The sequence below is a fragment of the Gouania willdenowi genome, chromosome 15, assembly GCF_900634775.1.
Source record: "Gouania willdenowi chromosome 15, fGouWil2.1, whole genome shotgun sequence".
NCBI classification, from domain to species: domain Eukaryota; kingdom Metazoa; phylum Chordata; class Actinopteri; order Blenniiformes; family Gobiesocidae; genus Gouania; species Gouania willdenowi.
Window position 1 is genome coordinate 25,850,978 of NC_041058.1, and position 19,730 is coordinate 25,870,707.

A 19,730-nucleotide genomic window follows, 5' to 3' on the forward strand; every position below is an offset into this window, starting at 1 on the left:
TACGTCATTCCTGAAGTGTTGAGGTGATTAAGGCAGCTGCTTCTCTAAACTGCTGCTACTGAGTCAGCCAAGCAATGGAAGTGAACTACAAGCAAACTCCCTTCTGTTCCTCATCAGGCTGAAAGGGAATATTTACCCAGAACACCACAGGACTGATGCTGGCCTCAGAGTAAATAAACAAGCACTCAGAAAGGACTAACTGAATGGCTCTGAAGCATTGGGCGCAGTTACAAAAAGTGGCTAATGAAATTACCTCAAAGTGGAGGACTATGTTTAGGCGAAAATGTGCACCATAATGCTGCTTGGGTATTGACAACAGTCTGAAAATAAACACTGCTGCAAATTAAAGGCAGCTTTAAACTCAGTGGTAGTTTCTCAATCTGGCGTGCTGCTGTAAGCGGGGAACAGAACAAGTTCCTGTAAAGTATTTTTTATCCACATAGCAGAATTTTCATCAACATATTTGTCCTCTATGTGTCATCATAGCAGTGACATATGCAGCCACCCTCCATCTCCACCCAGACTAAAATCTCACTGAAGAAAAAAATGCAGTGTTACACGCTGCCATCATAAAATAAAGTGCAACAAGTTTCTTTTCAATGAAACAACTGTGTAGAAGTCTCAAAGTAACCATGACAACATAATGACAGCATTTTAACAACTGTGAGTGAGAACACTAGGATAAATCGCCCTGAGCTACTGACAATGCACAAAAATAAGAAAAAAATATTTTTCCTATTGTGTCAGTTTAAACACTGATCTGAACAGATTATATGAAAATAAAATGAATGTGCATACATAAATATTGCAGGCACACTGCCAACATAAAATCAAGTGCATCAAGTAACCATTGCAACACAATGAAAGCATTGTAACCACTGAAATACTGCACAAATACACAAAAATACTGATTAACTGTTTAAAAAAGAACGAAATTTAATTACATTTTAAAAAATTGATTTTTTTAAACTGAAAAAAAAAATCGATTTTTTTTAAACGAAAAAAAAGAAAAATACGATTTTTTTAAATAAATAAATCAATTTTTTACATTTAAAAAAAATAAAAAATAAATTATTTTCTAAATTAATTTAGAAAATCATGGGTTTTCTTGAAGCACCACAGCCTTTACTTCTACTTTTGAGCTGTAGTTTATTTACCTTAAAAGACATGTAGCATTCAGCTTAGCATGGCAAAACTAGCAGCAATGGTTTACCTCATCAGAAAAATACAGTGAGGGTCTAAAAGTCTCATAAAAACAAAAAGAACACCAGGGAGGTCAAGTAATGTTGTTTATTATGCCCTCACCTAAGTAATACTTATATAAAAGTTCAAGTGGAATTATTTTTATTGATTTATTTGATGTATATTTGTTTTGTGAAATAAAAAGAGCTCAAGAGGATTTTTTTGTCACGTAAATCTGATTGTTATGGAATAAGTCATGACGCATAAAGACTGCTAAATGTGTGATTTTTCTTATATGATTGAATTGATACATTTTTTTTTTTTTTTTTTTAAAGATTTATAGATTGATCATTACAAAGTAAATTGTCTACTACAGCCCTTTCAGGAAGACTTAAATGTTTTGAAAATATGTGGTGTTGTTTAGGAACACTAAATACAGTATATACTCACTTTCTAAGTAATCGGGAGACTATTGGCTAACTGTAAAATTCACAACAAAAACTATTTTTAGTCCTGCTCTGAACGTGTTCTATTAGAAACCAATAGACCAAAAGAATTTAAAGGGCTATTGGTTTTTTCATTGTGTTAGTGCAGGGGTGGGCAAACTTTTTGGCTCAGGGGCCACATGGACTTTTAAAAATTGACAGACGGGCCGAGCCAGCACCCGATGCATACATATATTCTTCTTCTTCTTGTCTAAAGTTCAAATTTATAAAATGTCATAACAAATCAACCATATGCGTTACAGATTTGCAACTTTCACCCAAATTTAGCCCCAATTTTAAGAAACGTTTGTACATTTAAGCAGAGACAGGCCTGTTAGTAGAGCAGTGCTTCTTAAAGTGTGTGGTAGAGAATGGAGACATGACAGGTTGACATTTACAATTTCATGCCAATCTTCTTAAAAACCCTTTCTTCATCGACAATAAAGATCATTACTAGGCAAATTTGGAATCCTAAAATGTATCACAAATTAAAAGAACATTCAATTAAGACTGCATTAGATATGCGACTGGGATCAAAATGTAACGTGGAACTAAAATACAAACATAATTATTTACGTCACCATGTGAAGTGGAGCGGAACCAAAAACAAACTTTTATTATCCGATTTAAAACATTTATTTACTTTTTTGTTTTCTTAAGCTTTTTGGCACAGATTGTAAACAAAGTGTTGTTGTTTCCTGAATATTTGGATTGCTGTACTTTTATATTTGTTTTTTTTTATGCAGGTAAATAATTTCATTTAGTTTTTCAGTTTTGATTTATTTATGAAATATACTTGCATTATGAAACATGATGATACTTATTCCCTGTTAGTTCATTTCATACTTGTACTGAATATGTTTCTTTTTTTTTGGTTTTCTACAGCACTTTTTACATTTGTTTTTTTTAATTCAGATGATGAATTTAATTTAGTTTTTGATTTATTATGAAATATTATATTATATTACATTATACTTGTTCCCACATTTTAACGTGTTATTTGTCAGAACTATTTGGGGGGCAATGGGCACATGGGACTTGAAAGTTCACATAACACACAATATATATAACATACTTTATATATATATATATATATATATATATATATATATATATATATAGTGTGAGTGTAAAAGTAGCTCAGTTAAATAAAAAGCATTTGCATGAAAAAAAAACCTCCAACATAATTTGTTAATAGTGGTTATTAGCATAATTTGCAGCATGTTTGGAGGAAAAGTGACGGTGGATGTTGTATTCCTTTGAAACCGAAAGTTTCTTTACAAATAATAAGGCTTTGACAGGACTTCAGTGAAAAGTATTTACTTGTCCATTCATTATTAAACACTCAGCTCTCACTGTTGACTCTTTTTTTCTTTGGGGCACTCATTGTTGTACATGTGTATTGCTGTGTCAGCGCCGCGGTTTTGCTCCGTCAACCTCCACCTGGCTCCAAGGCAGCGTAATAAAACATCAACAAACAGCTTACTTTGATTATCCGACGTGGAAGAACTGTTTATATCAAAGTTTCCGCTTCTACCATGTTCATCTGCCGCTTCTTTTTCTTTGTGGGTGTGTTATGGCAGCGACCAATCTAACTCTGCTTTCTTCCTCATCTTACATTTTCTGTCCATACCTAGTCGGATGCCAGGCATCACAGGACTAAGTCAAATGAATGCAGTCGTAATTATGATATTGTAACAGACTGAGTCCCAGTGTAGTTTATTCAATGAGTGCTGTGGTTTCCCATGGCCGTGAAGGCATCATTGCTACGTGCAGCTTTCTCTGCCAATGTTCGTCTTTTTTACATGTGTTCTGCGTGTTGATTGGCTGGGTGGCTGGAAAAGGGCGGGCGTAAGCAAAGAATGGGAGAACATTTGGTTCCCACGGTGTTGAGATAAATGACGGAGCAAGACGGTTCATTTTGTGTTTTAATTGTTTATTTTGGCATCGGCGGGCTGGATTAAAAAGACCAACGGGCCGGATGTGGCCCGCGGGCCGTAGTTTGCTCACCTATGTGTAAGTGTGTGTGTGTGTCTGTGTTTTAATGCTTTCGTTCAGATAAAGACATTAACAAAGTGATAAAATCATCCTTGATAAGTGAACCCACCTAGCTTAGGAAAGACAATGAGGTACTCTGCATTGCATTGTGGGCATGCCACGCGGGCTGTGCTGTTGCCCCGTTGCTTCTCGTCCACCCAGCGCTGCAGACAGGACTGATGGACCCATTTGGTAGAACCCCGGCAACGACACGGGCGCACCCACTCTGCTGTGCGGTCATCCTCATCCGTGGCAAAGCACACCCAGCAATTCCTGAGACCAACAAACACATGAAAGAATTATACAAAATGATATGATCAGTAAATGCAAAATAAATCTCATTGTTGCACAACACAAACCTAAGCAAACACAGATTGTGACCAGAAACGCTTTTGCAAGTATCTCTGTTGGAACTAAAGAAGTTATATGATATCTAAATGGTTTCACAATGGATTAAAAAAAGGAAATTCACAGATCAAAGTTGATGGTTAAACTGGGTCCACTTTTAGTGTTTCATTACTAAAAGAAACTACAACAACCAAAGGAAACCCACACAGGCACAGTGAAACAAGCAAACAAATCAACACAACAGAAGCCTGTTTCAAATCCCACTCACACCAGCCCACTTTAACATTCCAGGGTTTGTACCACTGAATAACCGGCGTCGCTTTGCCAGTAGAAGCCAATATGAACGACTTCATGTCACATCCAGTCAAACACGGCTGCTCTACATGGACTGTATTTTAAGGTAAAATATTGTGCATTAAACAAAAAGTACCTGAAAGGTTTTTTGTAAACAACAAATGTACACGTTTTGTTTACTGGTAATGCATTAAACACATTTTATTATACAGATTTTCCACTAGAGGTACCTTTAATATGTTTAGCAAGTGGATGGCTTTTGAAGATTTACCAGCTTGGGGGACCGAGACGCACAATTAGTGTGACAAAAACAAAAAAGAGATAAACTCGAATAATGCAGTGTGTTTGCCAAATGAAAAATCTTAATATTGACACTGTGTACAAATATTTATATGACGCATTTGTTAATGTGAATCAATAGTTGTTTTCATTCCACGCTAAAATAAGATAATTAGTGCCAGGTCCCTCTAAAATGAAAAAGTGCCTTTACAAACAAACAAACCTGTCTTTGCTGCACAAAGAAGCCACACATTTAACAAAATAAACACGAAACCCAAAACACAGTTTTCAATGATCAAGTCAGTCCTGGCCAATTGATGAGCTGGGATTTCATCTACTTTATGCGTTTTTGTTAGGCAAAAAAGTTCAAAACCTTTAAAATGAAAATGACCTTGATACACGCATGCAAAGATCCACTGAAATGCCCTCAGCATGTGTTTCAGCAAGAAAGAAGCTAAGAGCCAAAAATAAGCCCTATAGGCAAAGAGGTGGACAAGCAAATCAGAAGGAATCCTTCAATGCAAACATAAACTCCAACTAGTGACCAAGCTGGAAGGTGAATAAAATTGAATTTATTTTGTTTGTTGTTTAAAGCAGGGACAAAGAACAAGTGAGAAAAACTCTTTGTGCACAAGAGAGAATAAAAAATTATATATATATATATATATATATATATATATATATATGGTGTCTCCCGATCCAATATCAGCCTGAATATTAATAATTTTTTTTGCAATTCATTTTTTTTAATCTTATCCAATTGTAGAATACTGTAGATATTACGTTGAAGGTTAAAATGTATGTAACCAATTGGTTGCTGACTATAGTTCTGTTTGAGTAACATCACTTGATCAAGCCTTTTCTAACATTCCACACTACAAAATAAGTAATTATTGTTTTCTTATATAAAACAATAAATAAATAATAAAAGTATGTATGATATCGGATCAATATCGGCATCGGCCGATATGCAAGGCTGCAATATCAGTATCATCTCAGAAATGAAAAAGTTGTATCGGGACATCACTAATATATATACACCGTAAATGAGATGCGCGTTGGGTCTATTTATGTGCGGTTGATGTGTCAGAACTCTGGATAGGAGAATACACAGAAGAGAAACTGTAGGCGTGTTAAAAAAAATAAAAAAAATAAATAAAAACTAAGAAACTGTTCACTCATCTATTAAGATGGTGCCTTCTGTAACTCTTCATGCTCTATTTTTATACTTATTTTAAAATTTCACTTCACATCTTGGCTCAATAAATCCACAGACAGCTACTATAATTTACCTCCCAAATTTAAATAATGGATGGCAAATCTGTGGCCTATCATCATGGGTATGCGACCGGAGAGTAAAGGTGGCTGTGCTGGGGACAGGAGGGAGTGCTCAGGTTGCTGCCAACAATGAATGACTCTACAATCCTCCATAGTGCTGAATAAAATATGGCAGCACAGGAGAGGAGCCTCCCGGTCGAGATGATCAGGTGACACGTCTGGTTAAAAAGCTTTGGAATAAAGGAACATGTGATGAATCTTAATATGATAACAAGGTCAGACCCCCCCCAATTCACCATCATGTTGATAATTATAACTGAACTCACTAAGCAGGCTTCCAGCAGTTATCCATTTTGTTTCCCCTGTAATGTAGATAAGATACAACAACGATATGAAACAAAGACAAGAGGAAAAAGCAAACAGATGTCTCCAGAAGAGCAAGATGAGGAACACAAACCAGCACTACCTTAGATTCACAAGCTCTTATTCATGAAACCCAGCCCAGGAACATGACTGGACATATTAAAACAAGGAAACGCTATCCGCTCTAAGAAACCCTAGTCCGTAACTCACTGTTGCCTTGGATCTGTATAAGAGCACTTGAGCAATGAAGTTCAAAATGAATAATGGCAAAATGCTATATACAAAACACTTCAACAGATTCAAATCAAAACAATGTGGATGTGCAAATAAGGACATAAAAACAACAGAGTTCAATTTAGAATAGATAAATGGTCTTCATGGTATTAGTTCTGAATAAACATGTTAAAGGAAACAAGGAAGGTACATTAGTGTTTTACACATTTGCTTTACAAAAATGTTTTTCTCTTGACATGAATACTGGACTACTTTAAGCTATATCAACAGTCAAAGGCTGTGTCCCAGTGAAAGACTGGCTCACAATGAGCTGGCTCAACATCACATGTTCACCCTGATGGCTCAAGTTGAGCAAAGCCTAATATCACACCGACACAAGTTTGTACTCTGAGGGAATACAGGAGGGGGTGACGTTATAGCTTCTTTCCTGTTGTTTAAGAACTCAGCCTCATGTTCTTTAAGAAGCACGTAAGCGGTCACACAAAGCACCCTTTCACTCACCACTACTCACATGACTGTAGCAAAGCTGAAAGTGCCAGATAATGGTAAACAACTTAATTCCAAAACTGGGTTAAAGCCTTAGTGTACGTATCCATGTCTGAATGCATCTACTCAATCCAAAATCTGTTGGGATGTTCTGATCAATCAGCAGTATCAGATCAAAACTATTTTTGGCAAACTTTTAAAGTATCCGCAATCGGAAGAATAAACCTGATACACAGCAATATTTCCTATTTTTTGTTTTGAAACATTTATAGGAATGTAAAGCTCATCCAACACTTACCTAAAATTTAAATTGAAGAATGCAATTGAGATTTCATCAAATCAAACAATTTATTGAAACAAATTAACAGCAGTAATTTAAAAGTAATTCAAATGTAGGCTATGTTTTACTGATGCCAGGAAATAAAAATAATGAAATAGCCTGTTAACTCTGCCTATAAGCTTTTATTTGGTGTGATTTATAAAGTATCGAACATGTGTATGTTTTCAAAAACACATCCATGAAACAAAATAGCTGGTTTACCTATTCGGGATAAGATGAGGTGATGCAGAAATGGTATTGAAAATAGTCAGGAATGTTAATTTATGCACGAAATTTGCTTCTCTCAGTTTATATAAAAGGCTTAATAATTGTTTACCTTCCCCAATGAGGTTATGCTTTTGCGTGCATTATTTTATTTGTCTGACTGTGAACAGTTTAATTAAAAAACAAATAAACGAAATTTCATTGCATTTTTGAGAAATATCCAAAATGGGATAAGTAATGAGTGATGATCTGGATTAATATACTCATTCTGGATCAGTTTGTAAAATCAATAACTCCCTATGTTCAGCTCTTTGAGCAGGTTCTACAGGTATTTCTGTGCATTAGACACATTCTCGACACAAATTAGGCTTCACTTCATTTTCTGTTTTGATTAGGAGTGTGACAATATCTCGATATGGCGATATATCAATATGCTCGCACTAAGTATCGATTTTTTTTTTTATTTCAAGATTTATTTTATTATTTTCAAAACATTTTCTGCTTTTTCACTAAAATGTGCACGACAGATCTTCACAGAAATGTTATCACTGTTTGTTGAAGGAACCAATATATTGTTTACTGGAATATTGCACTATAATGGTGTCACTGGTAAGAAAGACCCTACTTTTGTTTACAGAAAGCACTATTGGAGATACTTATTCATTTACATTTGTATGTTGACACTTATTTACAGAAATGTTGCTCCCCCGACTGCTTTGTAGATTACAATGTTTCCTTCAAATGATGTCAAAGCTAAGATTGATTATCGACAAACTGCTTCATTCCATTTTAGTTTTTAGGACAAAAATGAATTAATAGCAATGAACAACATTAAATTAAATAACTTAAGTCTTGTTGGTGTTTTAACATGTTAACATTGGACTAAGCTTTCATTGAATTGAGTTTCTTGAAGACAAAGTAAATTATACCAGTAACAGGTTATTTAAGCAAGAGAGGTCATCTGTTACCGCTGAGCCAGAAGCTCCTCTAGCTGCTCAACATGAATTAAATATTACTTTTGAATCATGCCAAAAATCATGTAGTTATAATACAATTGGAATAAAGTTTTTAAACTTGTGTTTTCCCAAGTCATTTCAAAGTGTTTAAGCCTTCACATAAGGGTTATTTATCCATTCACACAAACAAGGCAGCCAAAAGCCAACAACAATGATTTAAAAGTAACCACATTTACTTGTGAAATCCTGCAATGCGAGACAGGTGGCTGCCTGTGCATGCACGGATAAGAAGCTCTGGAGCCAAGTGTTCGTGACTGATAGTGGCTTGGTACACAACAGTCTGCAAAAGGGGACATGACATACATCTTCCTGCAATCGGCTCCTCAAACACTGTCTGGGTTATTGCCTTCACCGCACGCCGCAATGCACATCTCACAAAGCCCACATCTGTACGTTCTTTCTGCTACTGTACAGTGTGTTTGGGAAATGGGCCCAGAGTCCAGGGTTCAATATTGACACAAAGTGCCTACAAGTGGCTTTGTACACCTTATCAGAAGTTGGCAACTATTTTGAAAGAAATGGAAACTGTGCTTGCAAATGAAAGCTGCATCATTTCCCTAACCCCAGTTTGGGCAGATGGGGATTGGAGAAACAGCATGATGATGCATGAGTCAGCCATTGAGACAATAAAAAGAAAGGGTAAAACAAATGTACTCATTTGAAATTTATTCAACCGCTTATACAATCCTAAGAGGGTTTTATCACTGAACTTAAAAAAAGGAGGTTGCGCTTCAACCATGGGATTCTCTGTGGAGTAAAAAACCCAAAAACCAGACAGCATATTCCAAAAAAGTTAAAAGGGCAGCACATCTCAAGTCTTTGAGTCAGGGAGAACAAAATACTCACATTTCAGACAAAAAACACGTGTTTGTTTTTATCATGTGAGCTATATAAATAACTGAAATGTGATGCATGGTGTGCACCAATACACTTTCTCTTTTATACCAGACATTTCTGTCCATAGACAGGGGTTGGTGGAAGCAGGAGGCATAGCACCTGCAATTGATTCAAGTCCCGGGGTGAAGCACACTTTCACGTCGGTCATTTTTTGCGTGGACCGGGGGTTTTGATGGGTGCACGGACCAGTACAGATCCAGGCTGATGTCATTCAGCCTGTATTAAGTAAATAATGGAATGAAGACCGTCTGGTTTTGTCATTTCTAAAATGTATTTACAAGTGTCCGCATGCCAAGCGCGGGAGGTCTGGCAAAGAGGTGACTACAACAAAAACTTGTACACACATTAGCTTTAAGATAATGAAAACATTAACATTTTTAAGTCCTACATTTATTTTCTATACCCAACATTTGCCAAGGACATTATGCTCCTGCTGATCCACTTGCTTGTACAATAGATATTATAAAGTTTGGGCTTCATTTGTTTGAATAAGTGTAAGAATCAGTAAAAAGCAATGCCATCCAGCTGTGCTGCTCCCCAAATATAACTTTTACTTTAAAATATTGCTAGTGATGCCCTTGAACTTGTGTTTCATTTTTTATTGTGTCTTATTTGTGGATATGTCTATTGTTATGGCTGCTATGGACTATGTATGTGTCTGAAATAAAGTTTGATGATAATAATGTAGCTTTTAAAAATTAAGCAAGATATTACTTATGATCGCTTGGTTTTAACCAATTAAATGTGTACTCATGTTTTTACATATAATGGACAGGGGTTTTTTCTATTCTTATTCCATTGCTCAGTACCTTAAATTCTACAAATTAAGAGTAGCTTTTATTTAGGAACTTTCTTCCCTCAGCACAAATTTGTGTTTTGAGACTTCACCAAATATGTTACTTTATGAATCAGAACATTTGCAAAAGACTATGACATTGAGTTAAGGTCAGTAGTGGAGGCCCATTGTTTAAGGAAAGTTCAGCCTAAAATTGTGACTCTCAGCCCCAATTTCCACTGGATGTGGGTCTGCTGCATTACATCACCGCCACTCCACTGGAGCTGATAGGTTTTCACTTTAGTCCAGGGGTACTGGACTCCACTCCTTGAGGGCATGATTCCTGATACTTTTAGATGTCTCCCTGCTCCAACACACCTGAATCAACTGAATGGCTCGTTATCATTCTTCTGCAGAGCTTGATGACAACACATTGGTTTCAACCAGGTGTGTTGGAGCAGGGACACATCTAAAAGTCTCAGGAATCCAGCCTTCAAGGACTGGAGTTTGGCACCCCTGCTTTAGTCTGTGTGTAAATTTCCACCGGGTCCGGTGTGCTGCGCATCTGCTCCGTCCCAGCTGCGACAATCCGGAGCCCTCCGGCAGAGATATGCAGGGCTTCTATTTCTGGTGGATGCCGGAGCAAGACGTGACAATTCAGCGCAGAGCAAATACAGTGAAACAGGAAGTTAACATTAAAACATCCGGTTACTTTTCAAAATAAAACACTACAGATCATATTTCATCATATTATCTCTTCTCTGTTGGCTGTAGTTAAAAAATGTGGCTAGGACAACAACAAAAGGTAAACTTTATATTTTAATACCTTAAAACATGTAACAAACAAAAAAGCTGTGAAACTAAATAATGTAATATATACATGCCTGAAGGCTGCGGTCTTGCGCAATTATGTAAATATCGCCTTGGTTTCATGACATCAACCGAACTGCACCGTGGCGCACTCAAAAACGCAACTGGTGGGGATTGCCGGACGGCTGATAGTGGAGCAAAACCAGATCGGAGTTGTGGCGCAGCGGAGACGTATCCAGTGGAAACCCCGGGTTTAGTCACTTGGCAATCTATGCAAATCTCTCCCAACCAAAACAAAATAGCCACAAGTTGGAGTGGTGGCCAAGTGGTTAAAGAAGTGGGCGTTATTGGAGGGTCGCCGGTTAGAATCTCACCCAACACTGTGAGATTTTGAGCAAGTCCCTTAACCCCAATCCAACTACTCCCCAGTGCGCCTGCAATGGCAACCCACTGCTACCCCTCTGGAAAAACATGTAAATAAAATGTAGAGAAGAACTGCACTACAGTGATGAATAAAGTATACATTACAATTATTATACACTACACTGTACAAGGTTCCCATAACCTTTGGAATGAGGTGTGATGTACTGTATGTAATGCTAGTTTCTACAGTAATGAAACTGACAGCTTGGACAAAATGTAAATCTCGTCCATATGCGGAATCCATTTAAAAAATATGTACTTGAAAAAAAAAAAATTAATGCGTTGATGATTTATATGCAGCCAAGAATGGACGGAGCTTAACACGATTTTTGCTTAATATTGATAAGTGGGCAGACGTTGCACATAAATATCCATATACTATCGTCGTTCACACTATCACAATGAAAATGTTAAAAGTATTTTTTTTAAGTCCTAATATATAAACTGGAACTCCAGCGTGTCTTATTGAGAGACCACTAATCATTTAAATAAATACATTTTTTTTAAAAAAAAAAATCAAATCAATCAGTGTCCAGGACTCGCATTCCGTCTCCCTCAATGACTTGCATTATCACTGAAAATTACGCTGATGAAATACCCTTAAATACGTAGGCCTACGTTAAAATTTGTTAAAACTAAAAAAAAAAAAACATAACACTCACTTCTCGGTGCATGCAAGCAAACTAATTTACTGCAGTCAGTGTGATGTGACCTAACCCAGTGCTGCTACCTCAATGCTAACGCGTTAGCATTCACTTCAAACTCACCTGTCCAAATTCTGCTGCATGGCCACGGCATTCTGTTCCTCCATTATCGCAGAGAAGGGAAAACACCCAATACGCGTCAGATATTATCTAAAACATTAAAATAGTGTTTCTTCTCGCCTCGGTGTTAACAGCAGCTGGAGGTCAGAATGTGCCTCTCTGTTAGCCTGTTAGCTCGGGAGCTGCTAGCTACGCAGGCCGTGATGTTGACACTTTGCGTTAGCTGCGAAGAGGCTGGCTATTTCCACATAAAAACACAATTACGTCGTCATGACACTCCAAACAGCACTTATTAATTAGTGGCTCAATTTTAAAGAGCAAACCCCGTCTTCAAATATCCTACTGCCTGGTTTAAGATGACCATTTGAGTCCATTTAACGGTCTTCTCAGAGGTAAGCGAGAAAGTCCGTGAATGTTTACGTCATCAAAACAAGGACAACTATCCGATATGGGAAATGTAGTTTTTCAATGTGTCAATGATTCTTTTTTTTCTAAACGTGTTTTAAGGATAAAAAAAATACACACTATTAACTTCCACATTTGTCAGTTGTGACTTTTAACAATAACATTGATGCGTATTATGTCTATCAATTTCCAAACATAGACTACATCTACTGTGGTGTAAACATAGGCTACAACAAATCCACCTAGACTACAACAGCTAGACATGAGTCTGTGCAAATTTCAAAATCCAGGTTAATTTATTTACAATGTATCTACATTTAGCATAGCAAAAATCTAACTATATTAAACAAAATTAAAACACAAGAAAATAGCAGTCTGCTTTTAAAAATAAATAAATTAATACAAACTTCTAGCAGTTATCCAAAGCAATATTATGCCTTTATTCCCTATCTATGGTTGTCATACTTCAATCACACATTCCACGTTTCTTCTACTCTACTATTTTGCACTCTGTTGTTTAGGATAGTATGTTACGATGTTTACTGATGTGTTTGTATGCCTTTTATTCAAACATATGAATGCATGAATAGACTATATATATATATATATATATATATATATATATATATATATATATATATATATACATTTTCAAACCCGGCTCTCATTGGGCGCTGGGCAGGGGGTACACCCTGGACAGGGCGCCAGTCCATCGCAGGGCAATATAAAATATATATGTAATAAAAAAATTTTTTTTACTTCATTTCTTATAAAATAAAATAAAAATAAATGAATAAAAAACGTGTGCAACCGGTAATTTCTGGAACAATTGATGCCACGCAACACCTGAAAAACCCATTCATTTGTTGGAACGCTCTACATAGGGGAACAACTACAACTCCCAGCAACCCCTGCGGCATCATCCACGCGCTGCAGTCAATCAGCTGTTGAGGCAACTGCTGACTACATCGGCACAAGGGTAGCTCGTTTCTCATGTCTCACCCTTAACAAGGAAAACCGAATATTTTTTTACCCAGGTCACATAACGGTGAACAAGAAAGGTAATGCAAACCTCAAAAGGCTTCCCCGTTATGTGTGTGCATGCTGTTGTTGTGCGTAGAGGGTACTTATATGGATTAGAAGAGGATTTATGGCAAAAACAGCCCTGTGAATATCGAGTGTCTCGATCAGCGTGATAAAGAGGCAGTTATTGAGGGTCGGGTTTTTGTCAATGTCAGTGTGTGAAGTGTCACTCAGATGAGCCATCGTGGGCTCATTATTATTTTTGCTGCTTTGATGACCTTGAAGGCGTCTGTTAGAGGATTAACAGGCAGGTGAGGTTTGTTTGTGCAACGCAGGATTTTGCATTTGCTTTGAAAGTTGCAGCAATCGTATGCTGAAATGGTCTGATGTGTCATCTGGGGTTGTAATCCTATATGCAACACTATTATTGTGTGTGTGTGTGTGTGTGTGTGTGTGTGTGTGTGTGTGTGTGTGTGTGTGTGTGTGTGCATAGCTATAACGGGTTTGGAGTATCAAGAGCCCCATCCACATTTGATTGCTTTATTTTAACAAATTGTCTGACCTTAAATGGCTTATCGCTGTGTCTTATTCAATGTAGGTTATTGCCAATAAAACCGGTCCCTTCTTCAGTTTAGACATATAAACACTAGTCCTATAGCGTGAGATTGTTCTGCAAGCATAGTGAATTGAACAACTGCTTATTATTATTAATATTATTATTAATAATATTTATTATTTTCATTGTATCTATTTGCTTGTGCAAGGCGTTGTCCATGTAAAGCAAATTACACAATTCGGCTTTGGCATTTTATTTTTCTGCATTACTTCCGGTAAAGGTGCACAAATACATTAGCTGAGCCAATGCGGTAGAACGCTGTGTGCATTAAACCCTCCCTATAAAACCTCTCTATTTTAAGCTGTATATATATATATATATATATATATATATATATATATATATTCACTACGATTTTAAAGAAAAAAATATTTCCTTTTTTTTATAAACTTGGTTGTTGTGGAAGCATACAGTATATATGTTCAATTTTCTGTCAGGTGCGCTTTTTATTTTGAAACTCTATACAAAAAAGACCATTGATTAGTTTGTGTTGAAATGCTTTAGTCAAGCTGTATTTTACCCTTGTTTGAAGGACAGCAGTATTTACTGACATATGCAAATGAGCACAGGGGAGGTCCTTGGGCTTAAAACCACGCACTGACTCAGTTCCACAGAGCAACTCCTGAGTTCCTGCGTGGAAGGAGAAGGGAAAAAAGCGAGACGTGGCGAAATCTGGTGAATATCTGCTGCCATGTGCTGTGTTAGAGCTGCTGGGCTTTGTGGTGCAGTGTCTGTCTGTCTTTTTTGGTTAAAAGGGTGATCGAGCCTGTGTTGCAGTGATATTAAATACAGTCGGAGTGATCCTGAAAAGTGGCGTTTGATATCTTGAAAACCAGCCCCCAATATTAACAGTTAACTTAATTATTATTTTATTTTTTCCTGTCGCAGCTCAGCAAACCATGCAGGATGATTTACTGATGCACAAAAACAAAGCCCAGCCTCACCATCAGCAAGACCCGACACAAGTAGACCCTCCTCCCTCCACCCCGACCCCGTCATCGGATCCCACTTCTTCTTCATCCGACTCGGAGAGCCCGTCCACCGGGAACATCTCAGCGGCTTCGGGGCTGAGCGCGGACACAGTCCCGATGGAGTCTCCGATCCTCCCCGGGTTGAGCTTCCACCAGTCCCCAGACACTGGCGGCTCTCTCTCCTCCCCGACCTCCACCTCCTCGTTCGGGACATCTTGGTCCACGGGATCCACAAACACAGTGGACGATGGTTTTTTCCCAGGAATACCCTCTGTGAACGGGACCATGCTTTTCCAGAACTTCCCCCACCACGTCAACCCGGTGTTCGGGGGGAATTTCTCTCCTCAGATCGGCCTGGCTTCACAGACACAGCAGCATCTACACCAAGCCCAGCAGAGGAGGTCCCCTGCCAGCCCCAGCCAGGGCCCGTTCCCGCAGAGGAACGCATATCAGACCATCATGAATAACAGCAAGAGCACCGCGTCGAATCCCGGCTCGTCCTCCGCTTGGAATAACCACCAGAACGCGGCGTGGAGCGCAGCGTCCAACCCGTGGAGCGGACTGCAGCCGGGCAGGGACCCGCGCAGGGCGGTGGGCGTCGGTTTGGGGGTTCCCTCACCACTCAACCCCATTTCCCCAATGAAAAAGCCCTACAACACTAATGTCATCGCTCCCCCGAAATTTCCAAGACCTTGTCCTGTGACATCCAAGCCGTGGATGGAGGACACCGCGTTCAGGACCGACGGTAACAACATACTGCCTTTCCAGGTAAGTCTGCTATAGTTCACACATGGAAACATTTCTTTATTTAAAACGTATTTTAATGTACTTTAAATATTTTTTTTAAGTGTCCTTCTATCAAAAGCAGTTTAACCTCAGCTCATGAGACCCATAGATTAATTACTCATATTATTAATTTTAATTGTGGGTTATAGAAGTATTAGGCTATACCCAATTTCGATGTAGAATATTTAGAGTTTTTCCTTTCCCCAATAGCTTTTTATGAACCTCCTCATTTTCATAAACAGCCTACAGTGGATTGAATAGGGTATATTAAAGCAAAAGCATCCTACATTTGACAAATTGTACCATTTTCTTGTGTTTTTCATTTACTGCTCTTTTCCCGGAGCTGTCATTGGCTCCGATTGTAAACCGGAGCTCAAATGAATTTATGTGTCAGCGAACTGTTGAATTTTTTTAACATCATCGTTGCTTTTTAGACATTTAAACTCAAATGTGACCACATTTTTTTTAATTTTTTTTTTTTTACTGAAATCACTGTTATGCGTCGTTTATTACACATAGGGGTTGTTCTTCGTTCTGCGGGGTTTCAAGGACACACGATGCGTTCATTGTTCCTCGTAATTCGGAAATATGAGGCTTATGAGGTCACACAGGCTTTGGGTGGATGGTATCCTCCTCAACCATCATATGAAGTTGGTCCTCTAATTCAGGGGTTCTCAACTGGTCACACCCTGGGACCCACATTTTGCCATGTTCATTAAATTGCGACCCACTTTTTTTTAGAATTCAACCAACCAATATTTAGTATTTCAAAAAAAAACATGTAATATTTTTTTTAAACATACTGTAAATCTATATATTTTCCTGTGCAACATTCACGTCAAAATAAGTTTCTTTCAAAATAAAAGACAAGTCCAACATGAGAGACATTAAGTATTTATTTTTACCAGCTGTCCGCGGCCCACCCAGTACAGGTCTGCGACCCACTTTTGGGTCCCGACCCACCAGTTGAGAATCACTGCTATAATTTATGATAAAGCAGAGCACGTTGGGTAACAAGGGAGCTTCAGATTTTACAGAGAAGGTCCATTAGCTAAATTATATTTCTTGGTTCATGTTCTTTTTTATGTAAGATTTGAACTGATAAATTATTCAGTATCTTGTTAAACAATACACTACACATTCTAAGGATTTATTTGATTTTGTAATTATATTATTTTATACACAAGTGATTGCGTCATTCTGGAAGAGTGCGCTCACTCTTTAGTTTACATTATTAATGAACCGACATTTAGCTTATCTTTTCCTATTTTAACGCTTAGTGATGGTTACAAGACAACATGTTTTTTTTAAATGACACTAAAATGAATCCCTAAAACCTATGCTTGGTAAAACATTTACTTCAAAATGAAACATGCAACGAACTGTATTTTACTGAAAAATGAGTGGGAATGTTTACAGTGTATATATGTAACATGCAGTCAATAACTACCTAATCATAAAAAAAATGGTGTCAATAATTTGGTATAATTTTTTATAGGTATTATCCTGCACAGAAATATCAATACCGTAGATTATATATATATATATATATATATATATATATATATATATATATATATATATATTACACATACATTTTAATCACAAATAATTGCATGATTTTACTGAGTTGATCTTAATTTTTTTATTTATTTTTTGCTGAAACTCTGTGTATTATCATGGCAATATGAATGGAACATACAGCCATCTCTGTTTCAAAGTGCTTCATTTTTATTTAATATTTCCTTTACAAGGCAGCAGACATGGGGGCGCACAGTGTTGTAGTGGTTAGCACGTCTGCTTCAGCATGAAGGTCCTGGATTCAAGCCCTGGGGTGGACACTTGGGTCTTTTCTGTGTGGAGTTTGCATGTTCTCCCTGTGCTTGCGTGGGTTTTCTCCTAATACTTCGGTGTCAGTCAGAGTTTACCTCCGTACTGAGATTCTCTTATAATCTCTGTGCGTGACTGCTGGATTAGCCATGCTTGCTGTACTGATTTAAAAAAAAAAAAAAAAATGCTTAAAACAACACATCAGTCGACCATTGATTAAAAAATCAACCAATGATTAAAAAAAAATGAAAGATTTATATGAATATAACAGCTTATTGTTATAAAGTTACATTAGGTTAACTATTATTTATTGCAAGGTATATGATCAGATTGCTAATTTATATGAAAACAACAGCTTATTATTGTAAAGTTGCATTCGGTTAACTGTTCTTTATTGCAATGTATATTATAATCATGTTTTTTTTTTTTTTTTTTAAATAAATTACCTTTCACCATAAAGAAGATTAACCTGTCTATCATTTCTTTGTGGCGTTGAAACCTCTCCTGCCTCGTATATTGAGCAGTTGTACATTTTTCCCGAAGAAAAGGAGCCATTCAGCACTCGTCAAATAACATTAGCCTTGAACATTAGATTTGGAATTGAATTTTCAATCTCAGCACAGCGGAATTGCAAAACTCACAGCGGAACTAGCAAAAATAAATTTTCCAGTAGTGCGCATACTCATAATCGATCTCAGTAGGAGGTAAACACAGACCGTGACACTGGCTTCATCCCATGATCCTAAAATCTGACTTTGTTTTTATTGACTTCTCTAAATTGCCGTTAGGAGTGAATGGAATTTTTTTTCTCCTGAATTTAAATTAAACCAAGTCATTTGTAGCCACAGTGCAAAACTAGATATACCCTAAGTGTGAGATAAACTACAAAGTCATAACAACATGATCAAGGTAGAACCTTCGGTTTTTAAACAGCAGAGCATGTATTTAGCTAAGGCATGTCACACATGCTATTGTGCAGGAACACAGGGACTGTGCAATGCAGGGAACATGTTCATAGGTAGATTTCTCGCTGCTGCCGTCATATTTCTTGTGCTATTTGTGATAAGTGTGCTTACTGTATTTTAAGTTTCAATCATCAGTAAAAAGCCCACTTCCAACGCAAACAATCCCTAAACTCATCGTCTTCCATATTTATCATTCCCCACCTCCTGTGACTGATATAAACTGATGTCTGAGTTGTTATCTTCTTTCAGGTGATAAGTCCCACATTTCATTCTGAGTCTCAGCCATGGCTTGTGTATGAATGTAGTTGCAGAGCAATCTCTCTGTATTCCTCCTCTGGCGCACACATTATGCTGTACTTCAACGCTGGTCATAGCACCCAAACACACGGGCGACCGTGGCTCAGGTGGTAGTGGGTCGCCTTCTGATCGAGAGGTTGGGGGTTCAATCCCAGTACCTGACTATGTGTCGAAGTGTCCTTGGGCAAGACACTGAACCCTAAGTTGCTCCCAGTGGTCGACTAGCGCCTTGCATGGCAGTCCTGTCCCACTGGTGTGTGAATGTGAGAGTGATTGGGTGAATGAGCTGATATGTAAAGCGCTTTGAGACTGCTTCAGTGTGGTGATAAAGCGCTATATAAAATCAAGTCCATTTACCATTTACACTTAAAACATAGAGCAGTGGTTTCCAAACGTTTCACAGTCCTGTAACCCTTCAGACATTTCACCTGAAGCCGTGTACCCCTACTCCTATACACTTAAAAAACACATTGTAATATCATATACATTGTATCCCTATACAATGACATTTGTCTCTGAATTTTACTAATCCTGTTAAGGAATAACATATATAGCAAAAAAAGAATAATGATCTGTAGGCACAAAATAAAACATCTTATTCAGTAGGGGTGTTGAAAAAAAT

General features: G+C 37.5%; 2 protein-coding genes across 4 annotated transcripts in view; one reads left to right on the forward strand and one right to left on the reverse strand.

Moving 5' to 3' along the window:
* marchf5 (membrane-associated ring finger (C3HC4) 5) overlaps positions 1 to 12,668 on the reverse strand; it is a 30,055-nt gene extending 17,387 nt beyond the window's left edge. Inside the window, exons 1-2 of the mRNA XM_028469454.1 lie at positions 12,219 to 12,668; positions 3,775 to 3,977 (exon numbers count right to left, since the gene is read on the reverse strand). Of these exons, the coding sequence (XP_028325255.1) occupies positions 3,775 to 3,977; positions 12,219 to 12,262 (247 nt within the window). The 5' untranslated portion in view covers positions 12,263 to 12,668. The remainder of the gene's footprint in view (positions 1 to 3,774; positions 3,978 to 12,218) is intronic.
* A 904-nt stretch (positions 12,669 to 13,572) lies between these two features.
* cpeb3 (cytoplasmic polyadenylation element binding protein 3) overlaps positions 13,573 to 19,730 on the forward strand; it is a 58,415-nt gene continuing 52,257 nt past the window's right edge. For 2 of the 3 annotated variants that reach the window (XM_028468153.1, XM_028468155.1), the window contains exons 1-2: positions 14,829 to 14,934; positions 15,148 to 15,998. In XM_028468153.1, coding sequence (XP_028323954.1) covers positions 15,159 to 15,998 — 840 coding nt within the window. In that variant the 5' untranslated portion in view covers positions 14,829 to 14,934; positions 15,148 to 15,158. Of the gene's footprint in view, positions 13,682 to 14,828; positions 14,935 to 15,147; positions 15,999 to 19,730 lie in introns of those variants that run through there. The other variant, XM_028468154.1, reaches the window with a different exon arrangement.